The sequence below is a fragment of the Carlito syrichta genome, unplaced genomic scaffold (genome assembly GCF_000164805.1).
Source record: "Carlito syrichta isolate Samal-C Ts95f unplaced genomic scaffold, Tarsius_syrichta-2.0.1 Scaffold303985, whole genome shotgun sequence".
Lineage (NCBI taxonomy): Eukaryota > Metazoa > Chordata > Mammalia > Primates > Tarsiidae > Carlito > Carlito syrichta.
The window spans coordinates 779,552-804,943 of record NW_007248081.1 but is presented as its reverse complement, the minus strand read 5'-3'; the positions used below and the strand labels follow the sequence as shown (position 1 = coordinate 804,943).

Here is a 25,392-nt window from a genome sequence, read left to right as displayed (position 1 = left end):
ATTCCGGCTACTTGGAGGCTGAGGCGGAGGATTGCCGGAGCCCAGCAGGTCGAGGCTGCGGTGGCCGACAGCGGCCACTGCACTCCAGTCTGGGCGACAGAGTGAGACTCCAACTCAAAAAAAAAAAAAAAAAAAAAAAAGAAAGGCATCATTGCCTAAAAATAAACCCTGAATTCTGGTCAACATTCCAATCTCACCAGTAAAAAGCCTATAAAATGAACCTTTTCCCAATTCTTTTATAAAGAAGAGGAGGGGGAGAAGGAAATCTTCTCAAACAAATGTGTTACATGAATATAGAAAATTTTCAGCAATATAAATATACAATATTGATACCAAAACACAGCCAGCCCTATCTAGTAATATATTTAGCCCATGTACAAGGTTGTAATACGCTGCATAAAAATTTTTCAGAATAAACTTTATAAACAAATATCACTGAACTGCATCTTTCACTGCATTTCCTCACCCCCCAAAAGGGGTAAAACACACTTCCTTCATGCTCTTAAAAATTAGATCCTAAGTCCCTCTGGGGAAAAAAGGTTGACTTTAAGTTGTAAATAATTTATGAAAGAAATATTATCACAAAATGTTTTAAAAAAGTAAATTCCTACAAATATTTTATTATCATCAAATAGAAGTTATTAGAATGTTTATATTCTGTTTTGCTTCTGGGTGTTATTACACTACAAAAATATCAATCATCAATATGGATCACACCAGAGAACTTCATACTTCCTTTCATCTTGACTGTCCCTTGTTCTAAAACATAGTTTAAAAACCCTTATTTTAAAAATACTTTCAAAATAAGCATAATGCAAAAATGACTTCTACTTTTGAGAAGACCTTACAAAAAGGTTTTTGAAAAGAATGCCAGTCAACTGATCCTACCTATTTATCTTATGAGAAATTATGTATCTATTTTATACCAAAATTTTTTAAAAACATGCACAACACATGCATACACACACAATTAACCTTGCAGATCTGTTTCCTACCAGTTATGTCCCCAAGTCATTATCACTCTTGAAGAAAAGTAAAGAGCAAATGCAAGGCAGAATACCAATAGCTAAATTTTGGTTGCATTATCAGATGAGGAGCAAGATACCACAGGGCACAGAAAGGCTGAAAGAGGTTGTTGCAAATGCAATTTGATGCTGAGGACAACCAGAAAGACACAAGACATGGGCCAACTAAAGAGCTGCCACAAGGTAGCACTTTGCAGCAAGGGGAATTAAAAACAGGTAGAAAGAAAATGCTTAGTTTACATGGGAGAAGTATCAGAGCTGCTGTAGTCAAAAAGGGAAATATCAACTGGAAGCAAAATGAATACCCACCCCGGACTGAGATGGGAATCTGGATAGAGTTAGAAGAACAGAATCTCGTGAGGAACTGCTGAGAAAGCAGGCCCTCCTACAATGTAGTGACGTCCTTCTTGCCTCTTGTGTAAAAATTGTTCAACATCAGTAATCAACAGCAAAGTGCAAATCAAAGCTACAATGAGGTATCATGTCCCCCAATTAAAATAGCTATAATCGAGAAGACCAAAATATAACAAACACCAGTGAGGTAACAAATACCATTCTGACTTTGTCTCATTATTGTGTGCAGCTTTATTCTTATCTCTCCCTCTCTTGTTTTAAAATAGTAAATTATGACTTTTTAAAAACATTTGAACTTCCCTTTAACAAACATTAAAATTGCCCCTTCCTCCTATCTTAATTAGTTGCTAAGTTACTCTTCAAGGATGACTTTTAATTGCTTCAATCCTTGAAGTTCTTGAGAACACCAACAATTCAATTATAGTGAAGATAAAAACAAAATTATTAAATTCCTTGAACTTCATATTTCAATATAACTCCATGACCTCTGAATAAATAGCTCAGCAAAAAATGAATCACAAGTTAAATACAAATGAAAAACACTTTTTCCTAATTTAAATTTATCTATCAACATGAAACTCAGTACCTGTCCAAAAGGCACAAAAGGAGGCGGTCCACCCTCAGTTCCAATGTTGCTTCTATTGTGTTTTGATAAGCTCTGTGGAAAAATCCAGTTGTAAAACAGAATTTATACATAAAAAATATATTTCCAACATTTATAATGTAACAGAAATGCACTTATTTGAGTAATTATTATAAAAACAGGAAAAGAAAATCTTCTACAAATTATTTGAAACTATATAGACTATTTTATCTCTAACTTAATTAGGCAAAGTCTCTTCCCACATTGCCCCTTACCAAAAACACACATTCACACATAATTTTCAGAAACATTTATCAAGTTGTTCTTATAAGGAGAAAACAGTCCTTTTCAAAAAGTAGCAAAGACAAAGACAACAAGCTTTGTAACAAGAATTCCATCTCAATGCATATTAAAACTATAATATAAAACAAATATTGCCTGAAAATTATCTTCAAAATGAAGTTTTTAGATATAACATTTATTAGCAAAGAACATTCTGATAAAGCTAATTCTCTAAATATTTAAAGAAATCCGATTGTTATAGCTTATAACAAAAGATTCTTTCAGTTACAGTAAAATTTCCTTAATATAGTAATGTTCGTTTTGTAAAACAATTCAGTTTGAGGAAGTATTCAACTAACTGATAATTCTTTAATAAAAACGAGATTCCAAACCCTACTCATTTTATTATTCTTTTTTATGAACTCAGAATTTGAGAGATAAAAATGTGTTATGATAATACAGAGAGGGGAAGATGGCATCCAAGTCAGTTGGACTATGCAAGTCCCGCTGTGAGTGAGTGAGTGTGTGGAAAATTTTGTGTATGTGCTGGTTAGCAAGTGGGCACATGAGTGGCTGACTGAGGGGTAGGGAGCTAGTGGCCAGGGCTCTCCTGGTGCAGCAACTGGTGCCACAACTGCTGGGCTTGGACTCTAGCAAACCTGGGACGCAGAAGCCCAGTGCCATTTTCTTTTTCTTTTTCTTTTTTTTTTAATCAACAAATCCTCCCTGGGAAGAAAATGCTGGGAGAGACTGTCTAAGTGGGGACTCGAGTAAGCAGCCAGGTCCCTGGTGCAACAGCTGGTGCTGCAGTTTATCTGCTTCATCCCTGGCTCTTCCCAGGTCACAGAAGCCGAGTGCCATTATTTTTTTTTAATGGACAGAAGTTTTCCTGTGAAAAAGCAGCGGGGATAAACTATTGCCCCAGGCTCTCCCTCACCACTGCAGCAGAAAAGAGACTGCCGGCTCCTGGTTTTGCCTCACCACTTCAGTGAGGCAGAGCCCCAGGCAAAGTCCCACGGAAGAGGAGAAGAGAGGCACCCCACCACCATCTTGAGGCGGGGCAGTGGATCAACTACTGCCCTGCCTCAAGATGGTGGTGGGGTGACTGGTGAATCAACTACTCAGGGATTGATGGTGACGCAGAGGAAATATCCTGAAAGCACAAACTTCAGAGGGACCTGATGAGTGCTGAGTTCCTGGAGCCCCAACCCCTACCCTGATCCAGCCACAGGACAAGGGTGGGGCCAGAAAACAACCAGGAAGGACTCCAAAGAGATCAGTAGTGAGTCCCGGGCTGACCCAAACTCCTCCCTAGCAATCCTTGGATTGTCAGAACCACACAGCTGGACCACAGTCCCAAAAGGAGAACTCCATTCTAAGATAAGCCTGGCTGGAGCACTCGCCTCGAGTACATACCTGGGGAAGAGACAGTCCCGTACTTCCCCACCAGAGGAGATCTCCCTGACCATATGAGGAGAGGAGGACTGCAGCCCCACCCACCTCCACTGCCCCTCCTCCTTCCCTGCTCCGGACACTGAGGAGAGAGTGAAAGAGGTGGCTCTGCAGGAGAGAACTCATTAGAGGAACAATTACAGAGCCTCCCACAAGAGGGCAGATATTTTTTCTTTTTTTTTTTTTTTTGACGGTTTGTTAGTTCATCTATTTTTAAATATTTTTCCTTTCTGCATGAATGTGTATGTGAGGATTTGATTTGCATCTTCCAAAATTGTTTTTCTTTTCTTTTTCTGTTTTTTCCTTCTTTTATTTATTGTTTTCCATTTATGGGTGCATGTGAATGATTGAGTGTTCATCTTTCAATCTGTTGTTCTAGGGTTTTTTTTTCATTTTTTCTAGTTTAAGGTGCATACAAATATATGTGTGAGGTTGACCTGAATTCTTTTTTTTTCTTTTTCCTTCCTCCAGTCTTCCTGTTTTTCTTCTCTATTTACTTTGTGCTAGACACGTGTGTGTGTGTTTCGTTTTCTTAGTTTTTTGTTGTTTGTTTTGTTTCTCTATATTATTCCAGTTTGTTATGGGGAGTGTGTCTGTATGTCTGTGTGTGTTAAATTGTTTTTTACATTGGTTTCTGCTTTGCTTCATCAAATAGAGTGGTGGTGGAGAGCGGGTCTCAGGGAACACATACCACAATAAGTGAACATTGTAATTTGCAAGTAGTTTCTGAATTCTAGTCCCCATCGGCTACTTTATTCAAATTTCAAAAACTATAAGAGACAGCAAAGCTTCCATCCACTATCCTATTTCAAAACAGAACAAATCCAGAGCCCAGATCAGGGAAGAATAGAGGACTGAACAAACATCAGAAGGGAAAGCCCCTCCCACTGACACTGAATAACAGAACTAAAGAGAAAAACAAGAGATTTGTCACAAATGAAGAGAAACTAACATTAGACCACAGGTAATTTCAAGTATAACAAAGAGATAAACACCAGAAAAATCAGACCTGGGAGTCCAAACAATGGAAGTCAGCAAGGACTGGCCCCAGAATACAGCAGGGATTAGGGACTGAATGAAAATGAGTGAATAAGACTCAAGAAAAGCAAGATGTAACACTGAAAGAACTTGTAACAGATATTTTGGCAATAAAAAATTTCATCAAGGAAATAATAAGCTGACAAGCATGGAAAGCAGAATTAATCAAGCAGAAGAAAGAATCTCTGAACTTGAAGACCAGAACATAGAATTAACCCAATATGCAAAAAACATAAAAAGAAAACTCAGGAATAAAGAACGAAGCTTACAAGAGATGTCCAGCTATATCAAGAGGCCAGACCTACACTTGACTGGTATCCCAGGAGAGGGAAATGGAGAACACCTTGGAACAAGTATTTCAGGAGGTTATCCAAGAAGACTTTCCCCATCTTGCCAGAGATGTGACCCACCAAAGACAAGAGATACAGAGAACCTCCACATGACATCAAATGAGAAGATCAACCCCTAGACATATAGTAATTCACTTACACAAAGTGGGCACAAAAGAAAAAATTCCTAAGGCAGCAAGAGAGAAAGGTTAGACTTCTTTCCAGGGAAAACCAATCAAAATAGCAGCAGACCTATCAGCCGAAACACTACAAGGCAGAAGGAACTGGAATCCAATATTCAAAGTCCTCAAAAATAAATGATGTCAACCAAGAATTTCCTACCCAGTCAACCTCAGCTTCATCAGCAATGGAGAATTAAAATCCTTCCCAGACATCCAATTCCTAAGAGAATACTCAGCTTCCAGACCGGCTCTATAGGAGACACTTAAAAGGTAGGAAGCACAGAAAAATGAATGATCATACACTTTCCAAGAGAACAGCAGAACACAGAATTGCAACAGCAAACTTGATTTACATCACAACAGCAAGCTTGAAACATACACACACATCAACCCAAAAGTTAAAAGAAAATGAACAATGAAAAAACTTTATAGGAACCTCATGATGGGGATAAACAATCACATCTTAATAGTCAGCCTGAATATGAATGGACTAAATACACCACTAAAAAGACACAGAATGGCAAACTGGATAAAAAAACCATGACCCACGTATTTGCTGCATCCAGGAAACTCATCTCACAACATGGAATCACAGTCTCAAAGTTAGAGGATAGAAAAAACGTTTCCAGGCAAATGGATCACAAAAGAACGTAGGAGTCACAATCTTAATATCAGACAAAACAACTTTTAAGATACGAAAATTTTAAAAAGATACAAAAGGACACTACATAATGATGAGATTCTATCCATAAACAAGAAATATACATCCTAAACATATATGTATCAAACACAGAAACACCAGCATTTATAAAGCAACTACTAAAAAACAAAAAAAGATATTAACTCTAATACTATTATAGCTGGAGATTTAAATATGCCACTAACAACGCTAGATAGATCATTGAAGCAAAAACGACAACAAAGATCCAAAACCTCAACTTGACGCTTCACTAAATGGACTTAATAGACACGTACAGAATAGTCTACCCAACAACCATAGAATATACATTCTACTCACATCAACATGGAACATACTTCAAGACTAATCACATCCTTGGCCATAAATCAAGCATAAACAAATTCCGTAAGATCATAATACTGCTATGCACCTTCTCAGATGACAGTGAGATAAAAATAAGTATCAATGCAAACAAAATTCCCACAAAATGCACAAAGACAAGGACACTGAACAGCATGATGCTGTACAATACTGGGTTAACACAGAAATCAAAAAAGAAATTAAAAGCTTCCAGGAAACAAAGGAAAATGAAGAAACATCTTTCTGAAACCTCTGGAATGCCATGAAAAAAGTTCTAAGAGGGGAATTTATATCTCTATGAACGCTCATCAAGAAAATGGAAAGATCACAATCTAATAACCTAATAAATCACCTAAAGGACCTGGAAAGACAAGACCATCAAAACCCTGACTTCAGCAGAAGAATACAGATCACCAAAGTAAAAGCCCAAATTCAGGACACAGAAGACAAAAACATCATAGAAAAAAAAAAAAAAATCAACAAAACAAAAAGCTAGTTCTTTGAAAGAATAAATAAGATTGTTGAACCCCTTAGCGAGAATGACCAAGAAAAAGAGAGAAAAAGCCCAAATGAGCACAATCAGAAATACAAAAGATCAAGTCACAATTGACCCTGAAGAAATACAAAAGATTATCAGAGACTATTATGCACACCCGTATGGAAACAAACTTGATAACCTAAATGAAATAGAAGATTTTCTGACATCACACAACCTCCCAAGGTTGAAACAAGAAAACATCAAAACACTAAATACACCAGTAACAATCCAGGAAATTGACTCTATCATAAGAAAACTACCTACAAAAAAAATCCCTGAGCCAGATGGCTTTCCAGCAGAGTTCTACAAAATGTACAAGAAAGAGCTGATACTAATCCTATTGAAAGTATTCCAGGCTGTTAAGAAAAATGAAATTCTCCCCAAATCATTTTACAACTCTAACATCACATTGATACCCAAACCAGGTAAAGATCCAATAAAAAAAGAAAACTATAGGCCAATATTTCTAATGAACACAAATGCAAAAATTTTCAACAAGATTCTAGCAAATTGGAACCAAGTAGACATCTCAAAAATCATCCACCATGACAAGTAGGCTTCATCTTCAGGATGCAGGGCCTGGTTCAGAATCCTCAAGACCATAAATGTAATTAAATACATCAACAGATGTAAAAACAAGAACCAAATGATTATATCATTAAATGCAAAGAAAGCTTTTCATAAAATCTACCATCCCTTATTGATAAAAAAAACCTCAAACACCTAGGCATAGAAGGTACATACCTCAAAATAGTAAGCGCCATCTAAAATAAACCCATAGTCACCATATTGCTAAAGAGACAGAAACTGGAAACACTTGCCCGGAATATCGGAACAAGACAAGGTTGCCCACTCTCACAATCTTATTCAACATTGTATTGGAAATCCGCTAGAGCAATTAGACAAGAGAAGGAAATCACGGGTATCCAAATAAGAATAAGAGGAAGTTAAGTTATCTCTTTTTGCTGATGATATTATCCTACACCTCAAAAACACAAGAGAATCTGTCAATAACCTGCTTTCACTGATAAAGGACTTTGGAAAAGTCTCAACCACTTGTACCTAATCCTGAATTGTACTCCACATCTTTAAAATAAAAAATAAATAAACAAAAGATCTGTGTGAACTGCCATGAAATAACAGACAAGACCAGCTCCAGTTGCTGTTGTTACAGGATGGAGAATCTCAGTGTAGATGCTCAGGAAAGGCCCTGGGGGGAGGGGGTGGAGGAAGCAAGTCTTGTCCATAGTTGGCAGCATGAATGCAATAAAATGGACATTCAGAAAGAAAATGGAGCACTAATACCACAATAAGGACTATCCAACAGGATGCACAGCAACAGTAATTAAAGGACAAGTAATAATGGTACCCACTAGAGTTGCCGTTGACCCAGAGAGAAAGTTCAGTAGAAAATAGGCAGTCAGGAATGCAGGCTGTGATGCGAGGATTGCCCAACCAATTCTTCCACCTTGGCCTTGGTTTCTTCTGTACACCTGTGAATTTTCATCCAGTAACATCTATATTTGTTGAGATTTCTAGGTATAATATGTAATCTTTGTTCTATTTATTACTTGCATTTTAAGTGAATCAGATATTACCTGTAATTATGTAAGAATATTAGCAAGAGATTAGATATTCCATAAATCAAGTGTTAGAAGGAATGCTGGGAAAAATTTTCTGGGGCATATGACGCACAAGCTATGGACGAAAACTCATGACAGCCAGAACCCAAGGTTTCTCAGGGTTTCTGTACTCTCAGGATAGCCTGCAACCCTGCTTCAGCAACAGCAAATTTGTTTTGATTATTTTGCACTTTAGTGTTGCATGAGTTCTGTTATTTAAAATGTCTGTTCGTTGCAAAATGTATACATACATCAAAACATCACTTTGTATACCATAAATATTCATTTATTATGCATCAATTAAATTAAAATAAAACTAATAAAATCAAACATGATTTTAAGAAAGAAAAAGTTTGAAAAACACTGACTCCAAAGACAATGTTACCAAATGAACTATATTCCTTCAAAAAAAGTCACTTATTGCTTTAGAAAGTTACCTTTTCAAATATATTTCTTGCTTATTACTAGAATTTCAAAAACAGAGATATACAGATGAATATATTTTATTTTTAATCCTCCAAGAATCACCTAAAGGAAAGAAATACACATTTTTATGATGAGAAAGAGAGAAAAATAAGAAAAAAGAAGTTGCAATAACTAATGTTAGATAATCAAGTTGGAAAAAGAAATGTTTAAGACGGGCTTAGTGGCTCTGCCTGTAATCCCGCACTTTGGGAGGCTGAGGTGAGTGGATTGCCTGAGCCCGCGGGTTCGAGACCCACCTGGGCAACTTGGCGAGACCTCATCTCTACAATAAATTAAAAATTAGCCAGGCATGGTAGCGCATGCCTGTAGTTCCAGCTACTTGGAAGGCTGAGGCGGAAGGATTGCCGGAGCCCAGCAGGTCAAGGCTGTTGTTGCTGGGAGCAGCCACTGCACTCCAGTCTGTGCGACAGAGTGAGGCTCGAACTCAAAAAAATAATAATAATAATAAAAGAAATATTTGAACATGTGAATATATTTGTTCAAAATGCAAAACATGTACATCAAAAGTTTTCGTTACTTTTCAATAAAAATAGAAGAATTACAAAAATAAAAACTAAAACTTGGGACCAGAGGCTATTATCTCATCAAATTCAGAGAGACAGATGCCCCTCTCCCACACTGGAACAGGCACAGACATGTCACATCTGCGTGGGAAACTTGACAGCAGTAGTAAATAGGGTGAGTCCAGACCTGATCCATCCTCCTCCCTCAGTAGTCTGTGGGGCGCCTGACCCACGTTGAGAGCAACCCTATCAGCCTGCACTGAGAGCGAGGGGAGGTGCTGAAGACCAGAGCCACTCCCTACAGTGGCTGAAAGGAACCTGGACTCACAGAAACTGCCAGAGAGTGAGTTTTCTTTTTCTTTTTTGTTGTTGTTGTTGTTTTAGTTTTAGCTTTTTTCCTTCTCTCTTTCTCTCTGCTTTTATACTTGCTTTGTTTCTGTTATTTTAATTACAATTACTTTATTTTTATTTAATTATTTTTTCTTTCAGATTTTCTGTTTATGTATGGGTATTTTGGGGGGAGAGTGCACTAATGGGGGGATTTGTTTGTATGACTGCCTGTATGTTTTTGTCTTTTTTGTTTTTTCTGTCTTCGTTTGTCTCTCTGTTTATTCATTAGTTGGTACGCTTGTCTGTTTTTCCTATTCTTCTCTCTCTCAACCTCCCTTTTGTCTTCCTCTTTTCTTTTTCCATTCTTTTCCCTTTTCTTATCTCATTTTGCTTTCTGGGGGAAAGCAGCACCCCCCACTACATGGACAGATTGTAAGGCAGTGGCAAGTGAGTCCCAGGGGGCCCACACACCTGTCAGCGGATACTGGGATCTGCAGATGGCTTCTGAACCACAGCTCCCCACTCAACTAAATCTGAAAACTGCAAAAAGTACAGGCCCCACTCCTAGTCCAGCTTCAGAATTGAACAAAACCAGAGAATCTACATAAGGAAGAAGGAGATTGAGCAAACAAAAATAAAAGCTATCCCCCAATCACAACAGAATTAAAGAAGAGGCAAAAATAAAAGGAGGAGGAAAACCTACACAAATGAAAAAAAAACCAAAGGAATAATATCAGTCTTACACAGTTCTCTGGGAAGTAAGCCACTGAGAATACAGGCTCTGGAACTCAAACAATGAAGAGCCTCAGAATGACTGGTTTCAAACCACAAACCCAGATATCAAGATATTAATAGAATTAATAGAAATGAGGAGAGAAAAGAAGAAAGAATGAAGGAGTTGACAACTGAGATAACAGCAATAAAGAATACAATGAATGAAATAAACAACAAACTGATAAACATGGAAAGCAGAATTAACCAAGCAGAAGAAAGAATCTCAGAGCCTGAGGACCAAAATATGGAACTAACTCAAACTGTTAAAAACACAGAAAAGAAGCTTAAAAAGACAGAACAAAACCTCTAAGAGATAAGTGATTATTTCAAGAGGCCAAACCTGATTATTTGGAATCCCTAAGGCATACAGAGAGACAGAGACCACCCTCAAACAAACATTCCATGAAATTATTCAAGAAAATTTCCCTCTTCTCATCAGTGATGGGACCCATTCAAACACAAGAGATTCAGAGAATCCTTGCAAGACAACAAAGATAAGACCAACTCCCAGACACATAGTAATTCATCTAACCAAAGTAGGTATAAAAGAAAAAATCCTAAAGGAATCAAGAGAGAAAGGTCAGAATGCCTACCAGAGAAGACCAATTAGAACAGCAGCAGACTTATTTACAGAAAAAATTCAAGCTAGGAGAGCTTAGACCCGAATCTTCAAAGTTCTCAAAGATAAACCATTTCAACCAAGAGTTACATACCCAGCTAAGCTAAGTTTCATCAATGATGGAGAATTAAAATCCTTCCCAGACATTCAATCTCTAAGAGTTTAAGCTGTCTCCATTCCGGCTCTACAAGAAACACGTAGAAAGTATTAAACACAGAAGAAAGGAAAATAAGAACAGTGCACTTTACAAGAATGCAGGAAAAAGACTAAAAACACACGATTCAACTCAAAAGTCAAAGGAAAGACAACAAACAAATAAATAAACAACCAGCAACAACAACAACAAATTCTATAAGAACCTCAAGACTGGATAAACTCTAAAATCTCAATAATTAGCCTGAATGTAAATTGTAAATGCACCACTAAAAAGACATGGAAAAGCAAATTGGATAAAAAATCATGAGGCTACAACATATTGTCTCCAAGAGACTCATATCACCAGAAAGGACACTCACAGACTCAAATTTCAGAAAACAAAATTTCAGGCAAATGGAACACAAAAGAAAGCAGGAGTTGCTATTTTAGTATCAGACACAGAATGACAAACTGGGTAAAAAAACATGATACAATTATTTGTTGCATACAGCAAGATCATCCCACCACAAGGGACACAACAGACTCAAAGTTAAAGAATGGAAAACGAGTTTCCAGGCAAATGATCACAAAAGAAGGCAGGAGTCGCAATCTTAATATCAGACAAAACAACCTTTAAAGCTATCAAAAATTTAAAAAGATACAAAAGAACACTACATAATGATAAAAGGTTCAAGCCATCAACAAGAAATATCCATCCTAAACATATATGAGCCCAATACAAGAGCACCAACATTTATAAATCAACTAAGTAAACGAAAAAAACATATTGACTCTAACACTATAATTTCAGGGGACTTAAATACCCCACTAATAGCCCTAGATAGATCATCAAGGCAAAAATTCAACAAGGAGATTCAGAACCTAAACTTGACACTCAACCAAATGTACTTAATAAGTACCTACAGATTATTCCACTCAACAACCACGGAATATACATTCTACTCATCTACTATACATGGAACACACTCCAAGACTGATCACACCCTTGTCCACATATCAAGCATTAATAAATTCCATAAGGTTGAAATATTGCCATGCACCTTCTGAGCCCACAACGAAATAAAAATAAATATCAACACCAACAAAATCTCCCCAAAAGTCCACAAAGACATGGACACTAAACACCACACTGAACAAATACTGGGTCAACACTGAAATCAAAGCAGAGATTAAAAGATTCCTGGAAACAAATAAAAATGAAGAAGCACCTTACCAAAACCTCTAGGACACCATGAAATCAGTTCTAAAAGGAGAATTTATATTTCTACACATCAAGAAAATGGAAAGACCACAAGTCGAGAGCCTGATAAGTCACCTAAGAGCTAGAAAGAGAAGACCACCAAAACTCTAACTTTAGCAGAAGAATCCAGATCACCAAAATAGCCCAAATATGGGACACAGAAGACAAAAATATCATAGAAAACATCAAAAAACAAAATGCTGGTTTCTTGAAAGGATTAGCAAGATTGATGGACCCCTAGCCAGAATGACCAAGAAAAAGAGAAAAAGCTCAAATAAACACAATGAGAAACACAAAACATCAAATCACAAATGATCCCAAAGAAATACAGGATTATCAGAGATTACTATGTACATCTATACTAAAACAAACTTGATAACCTAAATGAAATGAAGGACTTTCTGACACACATAACCTCCCCAGGTTGAAAACAAGAAGACTTTAAAACACTAAATAGACCAGTAACAACCCAGGAAATTGACTCTGTCATAAGAAAACTACCTACCAAAAAAAGCCCTAGACCGAATGGCTTCCCAGCAGAATTCCACAAAACATACAAGGAGGAGCTGATACCAATCCTATTGAAAGTATTCCGGCCAACTGAGAAATATGAAATTTTCCCCAAATCATTTTACAACTCTAACATCACACCAAGTAAAGATCTAATTAAAAAAGAGAACTACAGGCAAATATCCTTGTTGAATATAGATGCAAAAATCCTCAACAAGATTCTAGCAAATCAGATCCAAAAACACATCACAAAAATCATCCACTATGACTAAGTAAGTAGGCTTCATCCCCAGGATGCAGGGCTGGTTCAACATTCACAAGACCATAAATGTAATTAAATACATCAACAGATGTAAAAACAAGAACCACATGATTATCAGTAGATGCAGAAAAAGCATTTGATAAAATCCAGCATTACTTATTGATTAAAAAACCTCAAGCACCTAGGTATAGAAGGAACATACCTCACAATAGTAAGTGCCATCTATGGTAAACACATAGGTACACATTGCTAAATGGGCAGAAACTGGAAATATTTCCCCTGAAAACTGGAACAAAACAAGGCTATCCATTCTCACCCCTCTTGTCCAACATTGTGTTGGAAGTCCTAGGGTAATTAGACAAGAGAAGGAATCCAGGGGTATTCAAATAGGAAAAGAAGAAGTGAAGTTATCTCTCTTTGCTGATGATATCATCCTATAGCTCAAAAAATCCAAAAAAATCTGTCAAAAACCTACTTGCACTGATTAAGGACTTTGGCAAAATCTCGGGGTACAAAATAAAAGTGCAAAAGACAGTTACATGCTTATATACCAACAACAAGCAGGTAGAGAACCAAATTAAAAAGCACAATTCCATTCACAATAGCTACAAACAAAAAAAAAATGAAATACCTTCACATCTTCCTAACCAGGGAAGTGAAAGATCTTTACAATGAGAACTTCAAAACACTGTTCAAGGAAACCCAAGAAGACACAAAAAAATGGGAAAATATTCCATGCTCATGGATAGGAAGAATCAACATTGTTAAGATGTCCATTCTACCAATGGCAATCTACAGATTCAACGCAATACCCATTAAATTACCAACATAATTCTTCTCAGTCCTGGAAATGACAATACAGAAATTCATAAGGAAACAGAATTGACCATGAATAGCCAAAGCAATTCTTAGCAAAAGAAACTAAAGCAGGAGGTATCAGACTTCCAGACTTCAAACTTTACTATAAGGCTACAATAATCAAAATAGCCTGGTATTGGTACAAGAACTGGCATATAGACCAATGAAGTCGAATAGAGATTCCGGAAGCAAAACCTCAATTTCTCAACCAATTCATCTTTGAAAAAGCCTCCAACAACCACCACTGGGGAGAGGAGAACCTATTCAGGAAATGATGCTGGAAAAACTGGCTGATCACATGCAGAAGATTGAAACAGGACCCCTACCTATCACCATAAACAAAAATTAACTCCAAATGGATCAAACACCTAAACATAAAACCTCAAACTATAAGAAACTTAGAAAATGCAGGACACACTCCTATGGAAACTGTGAGACAGGAGATAGCTAGAGAAAGGCTAGGTAGACAGACAGGTGAGTCCTCTAGTAACAATGTAGTGAACTCCCGGCAGGCCTCTCAGGTTCAACATTGGTAAACAACTCCCTGTAAGCAAGCCTCTCAAGCTAGAAACTAAGGTACTCACCGCTGGGGGTGAAAAGCAACCAACTAGCTCACCACTAGGTTCCTACCTTAACACTAGCCAATCAGAACAACTACAGCTCACAGCGAGTGCTAGCCAATCGGCTTGGACTTAGGGCTATATAAGCACCAGGTTTTCGGCCCCAGATGGGCAACCCCTTCGGGCCCCCTCCCGATGTGGGAGCTTTTCTGTTTTTAATAAATGCTGCTTTCTCACCTTCCAGCTGTCCATGTCCCTCATTCTTCCTGGGCATGAGACAAGAACCTTGACCCTGAAGAGCTGCGCCCTGAAGAGCTGCAACCTGAAGAGCTGCAGAAGGTCATCGGAGTCATAAAGCCGTGCGCCCCGGAGGCTGGCCTGCCAGCCAACAGAGCCAGCTGAACCTGGAGGGCTACCAGAGGAAGGTGAGACTCCGAAGCTGAGACCCAGGAGAAATGGGCTTGCCAGCCCACCGAACCAGCAACACTCTCAGGGCTTGGCTTGCCAGCCCGTTAGAGCCAACACCGTGGGGGATAGGCTTGCCAGCCACCCCAATCACAACACTCAGGGCTTGGCTTGCCAGCCCATTAGAGCTGACACTTGTGGGGCTAGGCTTATCAGTCCCTCCATGATCCCCTCTGGGGCTTGGCTGGCTGACCCACTGAGCTGACACTCTTGAAGCCCAGGCTGACCTCAAAAATCCGCATCAATTGGACCTGGTAACTAATTCCTGATTAAAACCCTAAGTGCCCATACCATAAGAAATAAGATAGACAAGTGGGACCTCATAAAACTGACGAGCTTCTGTGAAGGAAAGGAAACCATCAAGAGTGCAGGTAGACAACCCACAGAATGGGAAAAAATATTTGTCAACTCTATGTCTGACAAAGGCCGAACATCTAGGACCTACAAGGAACTCAAACGTGCTGAAAGGGAAAAAAACAATCAGTGCCAAAAGGAAAAAAACAATCAGCCCCGTAAAAAAGGTGGGTAAAAGACATGAATAGACACCTCTCAAAAGAAGATATAAGGCAGCCAATAGACACATGAAAAAGTGCTTACTCTCACTTATCATCAGAGAAATGCAAATCAAAACCACATTGAGATACCACCTAACCCCAGTAAGAATGGCCAATATTAATAAGACAAACAACAGATGCTGGTGAGGATGCAGAGAAAATGGAACACTTCTACACTACTGGTGGGAATGCAAACTAGTGCATCCTCTTTGGAAGACAGTATGGCGATTTCTGAAAGAACTAGAAATTGACCTTCCATATGACCTAGTAATCCCCCTATTGGGAGTATACCCGGAGGAACTCAAATCATTCTATAAAAAAGATACCTGCACACGCATGTTTGTTGCAGCTGTATTCACAATAGCAAAAACATGGAACCAACCATGCACCATGCTACCCATCGAAGCTGGACTGGATTAAAAAAATGTGGTACATATACACAATAGAATATTATGCAGCCATAAAGAGGGACAAACATGGACTTCGCATCAACTTGGATGAATTTGGAGTCTATCATACTCAGTGATCTATCATAGAAACAAAGACCAGAATACCATATGTTCTCACTCATAAGCAGACTTTAAACAATTGTCATGATATTATAAGAAGGGGATTAGCAGAAGTGGGAAACTGCCAGGGGAGTGGGGGTGGGATTGACAGTTGCGGGAGGCTGCTGGAGAGGAGGGGCACACCTTATCAACAAGGGCACCTGCATAATGGTCCTTTGCATACCTAACCCTGAATTGTACCCACATCTTTCAAATAAAAAAGAAAAAGAAAATAAAAGCAGTGTGGCATTTTTTCAGAGAACTAAAATTTGAGCTACCATACGATCAGCAATCCCACTTTAGGGAATATACCCGGAGGAACATAAATTGCTCTATCCAAAATATACCTGCACACATATGTTTACTGCAGCACTATTCACAATAGCAAAACCATGGAACTAACCCAGATCCCCTCAAGAGTGGATTGGATAAAGAAAATGTAGTATAATTGAAAGTGGACTGGATTTTTTTTTTAAATGTGGTATATATACACAATGGAATATTACACAGCCATAAAGAAGGACAAAATTATGAAGCTTGCAGCAACCTGGATGGACTTAGAGTCAATAATACTCACTGATCTATCACAGAAACAAAGAGTTGAGTACCAGATGTTCTCACTTATAAACAGACCCTGAATAATTATCATAATACTATAAGAAAAGGACTGGCAGTAGTGGGAAAGTGCCAGGGGAGGGAGAGAAGGGGAACACTCTAACAATAAGGGTACCTGATCTCAAACCAAGTGAACTGGGGACCAAAGTGAGGCCCAAAATTTACCTGTGCAATGACCATTTGTATACCCAACACTGAATCTTTAAAATAGAAAGAAAAAAAAGAAAAAGAAAATGTGGTATATATACGATAGCATACAACCATAAAGAAGAACAAAACCATGTCCTTTGCAGCAACATGAATGGAGCTGGAGACCATCATTCTAAGCGAACTATCAGAAGATACATAAAACCAATAAACATAAAAAGATGCCCAACCTCACTAAGCACTAGGGAAATGCAAATAAAAACTACAATGAGATTCTACTTCAAACAAATTAGGATGGCTATTATCAAAAACACAAAAACAAGTACTGGTGAGGATGTGAAGAAAGTGGGATCTTTTGCAGTATTGGTGGGAATTAATGTAAAATGGCATAGCTACTGTGGAAAACATTGTGGCAACTTTTCAAAAACATAAAAATAAAATTACCATACAATCAGCTATTCCACTTCTGGTTATATACCCACAAAGAATTGAAAGCAGGGTCTCAAAGAGATATTTGTGTACCCACGTTCATGACAGCATTATTAACAACAGCCCAAAGATGGAAACAACAGTAATGTCCACTGAAGGATAAGTAAACAAGATGTGGTATACATATGAGGTCTGACTATTAAGTTCACAAACTCATCCTAGAAAAAATGCTACATACCTAATTGTTGAATATCATTATAGTCACCTTGGAAGTACTTCCCTTGAGAAACTATGCACCAATGTCAGCACTTAGTCCACCTATCAAAGCAATTTTGGAACTCTTTTTCTGGAATGGCCATCAAAGTTGTCAGTGTATTTCCCTTGATGTCCTGAATATCATCAAAAGGTCTTCCTTTCAGTATTTCTTTTATCATTGGGAAAAGAAAAAAGTCACTGGGGGCCAGATCAAGTGAGTAGGGAGGGTGTTCCAATACAGTTATTTGCTTATTGGCTAAAAACTCCCTCACAGACAATGCTGTGTGAGCTGGTGCATTGGCGTGATGCAAGAGCTCCGTCAGGACCATTTTTGCACACACCTTTCCCATGTCAAGATTTTCAGTTAAGATTTTCCTGTTTCTCTATCAATGTTTATTTGATCTGCTATGCTTCTCACAGTCAGCTGGCAATTTTGACACATAATTCGATGAAATTTTGCAATCTTTTTGTCAGTTCTGCTCATTACTAGCTGTCCTGACCTCTCTTCACCAGTGATGCTTTCTCTCCCCTCAGAAAAGCATTTAATTCATTTATACACTGCGTTTTCTTCATGGCAGTATCTCCATTAAACTTGGACTAATGTGTCTCTGATTTCACTTCTACTCTTGCCAAGTTTAACAAGAAATTTAATGTCTCCTCATTGCTCTAACTCAAACTCCGACATTCTTGTGACAACAGCTCCGACAATCATTCTAGAATAAGAGTTCCAAAACTGCTTTGATGGATGGACTAGGAGCTGGCACTGGTGCACAGCTTCCCAAGGGGAGTACTTCGATTGTGACCATAGTGATATTCAGCAATGAGGTATGTAGCACTTTTTCTAGGATGAGTTTGCAAACTTGTCACACCTCATATATAAAACATTACTATTCAACCTTAAAGAGAAAAGAAATTTGGATACTTGGTACAATACGGATGAACCTTGACAAGGTTATGCTAAGTGAAATAAGCCAGTACAATAGGATAAATACTGAATGATTTCACATATGAGTTACCTAGCATAGTCAAATTCATGGAAACAGAAAGTAGAATGGTGGCTGCCAAAGACGGAGAGGAGGGAGGAATGACAAGTGACTGTTTAATGGGTGGAGTTTAAGTTCAGGAAGATGAGAAAGTTCAGGAGATGGGTGGTGGTGATAGTTGGGCAAAAATGTGAATTTACTTAATGCCACCAAATTGTACACTTAAAAATGGTTAAATTTTATGCTATGTATACTTTACCCCACACACACACAAACACACAAAGAAATTTTTTAAAAACAGATCTGTAACATGGAGAAACTAAAATGTCATGGAACTACATCATTTTGTGAATTATATCTTACATAGAACTTCCGAGAATCACACGAGCATACATAACACTTAAGGTCTGAGTTTCTCTTCTTCACCTTTCTGAAACCAACGTGATACAGCTACAACATCTGCATGTAGTTTTCTACCAGCTGTTCCCTTCACCTATTTTACACGAATGTTATATCCTTTACTTCTAAAATTAACTGGCTTATGACTGCTATGTATGCATTTGATTTCCATGTGTACCAATTGCCAGCTGCTCACATAATTGCTCTTTCCATGTTTCTTACATTGCTATGGTTACCAAATCCAAAAAAACACAAAAACAATTAGAATTTAATCATATTCAGATGTTCTTAAACTATTTTAAACACAAATTTTTATCACCCTGAACAAGAAATACTAATGTGGCTTTCAGGAAGCAAAGTTCAAAGACGCAAAATAAACCATTTCAAGGACAACTATCAAATTACTACTAAACACCGAGTAAGTGTATGTGTGGGTATGTGAGTTGAGGGTGAGGTGGTTCCTAGGAATGTTTAGCTGACTTTATGGTTATTAGTAAGGTGGTTCTGGCTGGGTTGGGGGAAATTTATGTAAGATGTTGGTCTGAATTAAGAACATTTTACTACCCTTTAAAAAATCTCTAATGGTAACAAAAAAAAAACATAACTTATGAAATGCGTGAAGGGAATGCAAAGTTCTTAAAATTGCCTATTAATGTAAAACTATTAGGCCACTTCTGAATTACTTTTTTGATGCCATTTTCAATTAAACAACGCAATTAAAAATATTACCTTCTATTGCACAGTACAGCAGCCCAAACATAGCACACTAGTATTACATTAGTATCATAAGAAATGAATACTAAGGAATACAAATGTGCCTAAATGTCCTTACCCATTTACCTTCCAACCACAGGCACTTTTCAGCTAAGAAAATAAGAGACAGTGATGCATCATAAAATACCAAAAGCTTGAAATATTGCTAGGCCCTTGGCTGGCTTTAGACAGCAGGCAAGATTTGAAGGTGGTACAAGAACATCAATTTCAGCTCAAAGAGTAATTAGCTTTGCAATTCATTCATTCCAAAAATATTTTATGTGTTTTGCAATTCATTCACTCCCCAAGTATTTTTATGACGTCTACTGTCTAGAAGCTCAGGGCTACCACTTTGCAGACAGGAAGGTTGCTCTGATCTAACAGAAATGGTCTTGGATTCTGCTCAGCTCCATCACCTACTAGCTGTCTAACCATAAAGTAAATTATCAAATAGCTCTTAGAAGTCCATTTTTTAATCTATATAGATATAATACCCCTTTATAAGACTATTAGGAGGATAACATGAGATACTAATACAAGAACTCAGCACAGTAAATACACACTGTTCTGCAAATATTTGTCAAAATGAACAAAGATGACACAAATGAGAATTCTGACCTCAAGAAGCTTACAATCTGTTAAAAGAGATAAGAAAAATAATTTTAGTGCTAGGTTAAAAGTAATACACTGTTAACAAGAATAAAGTACTTAAAGAATCCAATAAAGGAACAACTATCCGTGCACTTCTTTGTTTCCATGTGAATTTCTGTATTGTCATTTCCAGGTCTGAGAAGAAGAATGTTGATAATTTGATGAATATTGCAGTGAATCTATAGATTGCCTTGGGTACGACGAACATCTTGACATTATTGATCTTTCCAATCCACGAGCATGGAATGTTTTTTCCACTTGTGTGTGTCCTCTTTAATTTATTTGAGCAGTGTTTTATAATTCTCATTGTAAAGGTCTTTCACTTCTTTGGTTAGGAACATGCCAAGGTATTGCTTTTTTTTCTTTCTTTTTTCCTATTTTTTCTGGCTACTGTGAATGCAATTGTGCTTTTTATTTGGTTCTCTGCCTGTTTGTTACTGGTGTATAGAAATGGAACTGTCTTTTGCATGCTGATTTTGTACCCCAAAACTTCACCAAAGTCATTTACCCATGCAAGGAGGTTTTTGGCGAACTCCCTTGAGCTTTCTAGGTATAGAATCACATCATCCACAAAGAGGGATAGCTTAACTTCCTCTTTTTCTGTTTGGATAACCCAGATTTCCTTCTCTTGTCTGATTGCTCTAGCTAGGACTTCCAGCACTATGCTGAACAGGTTGGGTGAGAGTAGTCAACCTTGTCTTGTTTCCATTTTTAGAGGGAATGCTTCTAGCTTCTGTCCATTGAGCAGTATGTTAGCAGTGGGTTTATCATAGATGGTTCTTACTGTTTTGAGAAATGTTCCTTCCATGCCTAGATGTTCCAAAATGGAGACTATTATTTGGAATTTTCCAGACTTATTTCACTTGCTTTCTGAAACACTGAGTCATTGCCTTTAGAAAGACTTAATGTCAAATTGTAGTGTTTACTTTCAGTTTTGTTCCATTTATACTCTTCCTAAAAGATATTTGATAAAGTCTGTGGTATAAGTTTGAAACTACTTTCTAGAAAGTTTCAAGTTTCTTGACTATTTTATTTTGGTAGATTTTAGTGAAGGGCTGGTTATATAAACTTCCTCATATTCCTACATATTTCCTGGAAATGTCTTCACTTAATGTTTGATGTGCATGTTTTAGTTCATTAAACATCTTACTATAAAAATTAAATAAATAAATAAAAGATAAACTACTTTCACTTTATGAAGAAGCAAGCATTTGATCTCAGTCTAAAAGCATGAGAACAATTTGGCCATGTGGAGATTAGGGCAGAGGAAACAAAATGAGACGTAAAAGTGAGGAAGTTTTTTTGCTGTTGCTTCAAAACAACAATTTTTTGTTGTTGCTTAACTAAGGGATATATAAGGAATCAAAGAAACAAGAAGCAGTTCTATTCGGCTCGAACAAAATCTTTGTATAAGAATTCAGAAAATTGAAAATGCAAACTGGAACTTGGGTCAGATTATAAATGGCCTTGAATCCCAAATTAAGGCATTGAAATAAAAGTAGGGTGTGATATGTTCTAAACTATGCTGGAGGAAGATAATCTGTCAGAAGTACATGAAGTAAATTAGAAAATGGAGAAAAAATATGTGGAGAGAGAGTCAAAAGGCTACTGTAGTAGTCCAGACAAAAGAAACGGAAGACCTAAGCTACAGTAACAGCAATGAAACTGTTATGAGAGTCAAGACTGATAAGAGTTTGGCTGCGGTGAATTGGTTACTGCAAGCAAAGTAGAGAAACATTTACAAGATAATCTATATGACTGAGGACATGAAGATATTGTTAACATAATTGAAGAAAAGCATCAACTAATGAGACAGGAAGTCAAATGCAACAAGAATCCATGAATCATGGTGAAATTCTAACTTGCTTTTACTTGCATGTATGTGTGTATGCAGATGTGACAAATATACATACATTATATTCACACGTGCACAAATGCTTTTAGTTCTTGCAAAAAGAATTATACATTATATATTTATTAATATATATTAATTATGTACATATTATATATAGCTTATAACTAGTATCTTGGCAGTTTTGAAAGCTGTCAGTAAAGAATGATTTTCTTAAATATGCAATAAAATATAACAAATATTTAAATATCATATCTGCTTTGGAGAAACAATATGCTAAGACAAAGATAGCTCTACTAAAGGTCATAATATTCCATTCTATTCAACTTTGACACAAAGGACTAATTTTATCATTCATTATGAGAAAATCTCTTTACAATAAGACAATGCAATAAAAAGACTGTAATGTTTTAAAAGTTGTAGCCATTATTCTCAGTTTACACTTACTCTCTGTAACTCCCATTTCTCAATAAGGTGTTCCACTTCACCTCCAAGAACAGTGGTGTTAGAGTCATTCAAGAGCAGGAATCCATTTTTTATGTCAACAATGCCTGATAGCTTAACTTTAGTTCCAGGTGGTGTGTTCAGGCTACATACAGAACAAAGAGAGTTACAAATACATTGAAGCTCCTCCCCAAAACTGAAATTCAGCCTCACACTATGACTTAATCAAGTTCTTCAAAATGCACTAACACCAAAACTCTTTCTTCAGGAGACAGGCTATATAACATAAACAGATCACAAGGGATGAAGTTGAGAGACCAGAAACAAAATTGCCATTTTCTAGCTTAATTTTTTAAAAAAAGAAAAGCTTTAGTTTCCACAACAACAAAAAAAAAGTGGACAACAATGACACCTCACAAAGTTGTAAAAAATAAAGATATGATAAACAGAAATAAAGCTATTAAAATACTTTCAAGTACTTTCTCAATTATGCCACACTGTATATATGTAAGATTTACCACCTTTTTCCTCTGAGCTTTGATTGTGCATTGCATACATGTTCCAACATTAAATTTCAATGCAGAAGGTATCTGACCAGTAATAATTCTAAAAATTTAACATCTATATGAGCTACAGTAATTCATACAAAATAATGCTCTTTTTTGTTAACCATCTAGTCAAAGAACCAATTACACAATAACTTTAAAAGGACTTTTTACATGCTAACTTTAAGCTATTTATATACTAACTTTACATATTAACTTTAAACTATTTACACATGAATTTTAAAACAACGCTTCTATAACAGGTTAATAATATCAGATTTTGCCAAACATTACACCATGACTCCTTTTTATAATAACCAGAGACAAGCTGTTTACTCTCCCGCTAACCATCTGGTAAAGAAAACAAAGGAAGAAATACATTTCATCACATAGGTTTGCTCCAAAGTAAAAGCATTTGGTGCCCCACCCTACCTCTTCCCACATATAGCAGAGTGTAAAATACTCCAAACAGTATTCCTGTAGTAAAGTCTACCCTAAAACACTTGGGACAAACTAGAAAATTATCCTGAAATGGCTTCACATTGTTCACGTTTAAAAAGCTCCTAAAACTCATCATGTGCTGATATATGCAAAAGCAAATCAGTGAGAGTGCTAATATTACTAGCCTTTGTGAAGAAAGATGGTTAATAGAAGTTATTAGCAAGAAGAAATAAAGAATATCTGCTTTTAAAGCTTCAAAAAGCCCATATACAGTAAGATAGTTTATATACTAGAAATTATTCTGTACACCATATAATTTATATATATATAAAATTTGTATATGTCAATGACAGTTCAATAAAGCTATTAAGCCATATTTTAAGGCAGAGCATGGTGGGTCATGCCTATAATCTCAGCGCTTTGGGAGGCCAAGACAAGAGGATCACTTGAGGCAAGGAGCTCAAGACATAGCAAGATCCCATCTCCACAAAAAATAAAAATTACATGTCTGTAGTCCTGGCAACTTGGGAGACTGAGGTCGAAGGATCACAGCACTGCACTCTAGCCTGAGCAATAGAGCAAAACCCTATCTCTTAAAAAAAAATTGTTTTTTTGAGGATCTCAGGCTTTATCAGTTTTAGTTATCTCTCACAACTTAAGGGACAAAGGGACATGAAAATCCTTGCCTAACCTAACCCTTAAGCAGAGAGCTCTGTGGAGATAAATAGTAAATGTAGCATAAACCTCAATCAGACTTCAAGATGAGCAACTGAATACAGCAGCACTAAGTGAAGACATTTTTCCCAATTCTAGGAAGCAAATCCAAATTTTCATAACTCTACTGTCATCATACAGGGATAAATCAAAATAGAAGCACCAAGAGTACCAGGCTGCTGTACTCTTTATCTCTAAGGAAATTATTAACAAATTGTATAATTTACCAAAGACAAAAGTCAAATTATTTGAGGATGGAACTACAATTTCACTTAACACCCTCCAGTTGCATCCATGCTGTTGCAAATAACAGGATTTCATATTTTTTATGACAACATAATATTCCATTGTAAATATATACATATACCACTTTTTAAAATTTTTATTTTAAAAATGCTAGGCACAATTCAGGGTTAGGTATACAAATGTACAGGTAAAGTTTGGGCCTCATTTGGTCCCCACTTCACCTGGTTTGAGATCATTTACCCTTATTGATGAAGTGTGCCACCCCCTCACCTGGCAGTTTTCCACTACTACTAATCCCTTTCTTATAGGATTATGATAATTTTTCATTTCAGGGTCCACTTATGAGTGAGAACATGTGGTACTCAGTTCTATGTTTCTGTGATAGATCACTGAGTATTATAGATTCTAAATTCATCCAAGTTGCTGCAAAGTTCATTTTGTCCTTCTTTATGACTGCATAATACTCCACTGTATATATGTATCACATCTTTAAAATCCAGTCTATTTTCTATGGGCAGCACTGATGGCTTCATATTTGCTATTGTGAATAGTGCTGCAATAAACATGCATGTGCAAGTATCTTTTTTGTAGAATAATTTGAGTTCCTCC

The 25,392-nt window shown here is 37.0% G+C and overlaps 1 protein-coding gene across 1 annotated transcript in view; it reads right to left on the bottom strand.

Moving 5' to 3' along the window:
* TDRD3 (tudor domain containing 3) overlaps positions 1-25,392 on the bottom strand; it is a 128,952-nt gene that overhangs the window by 77,981 nt on the left and 25,579 nt on the right. The window contains 2 exon segments of the mRNA XM_008059272.2: positions 1,966-2,037; positions 22,841-22,982. Of these exon segments, the coding sequence (XP_008057463.1) occupies positions 1,966-2,037; positions 22,841-22,982 (214 nt within the window).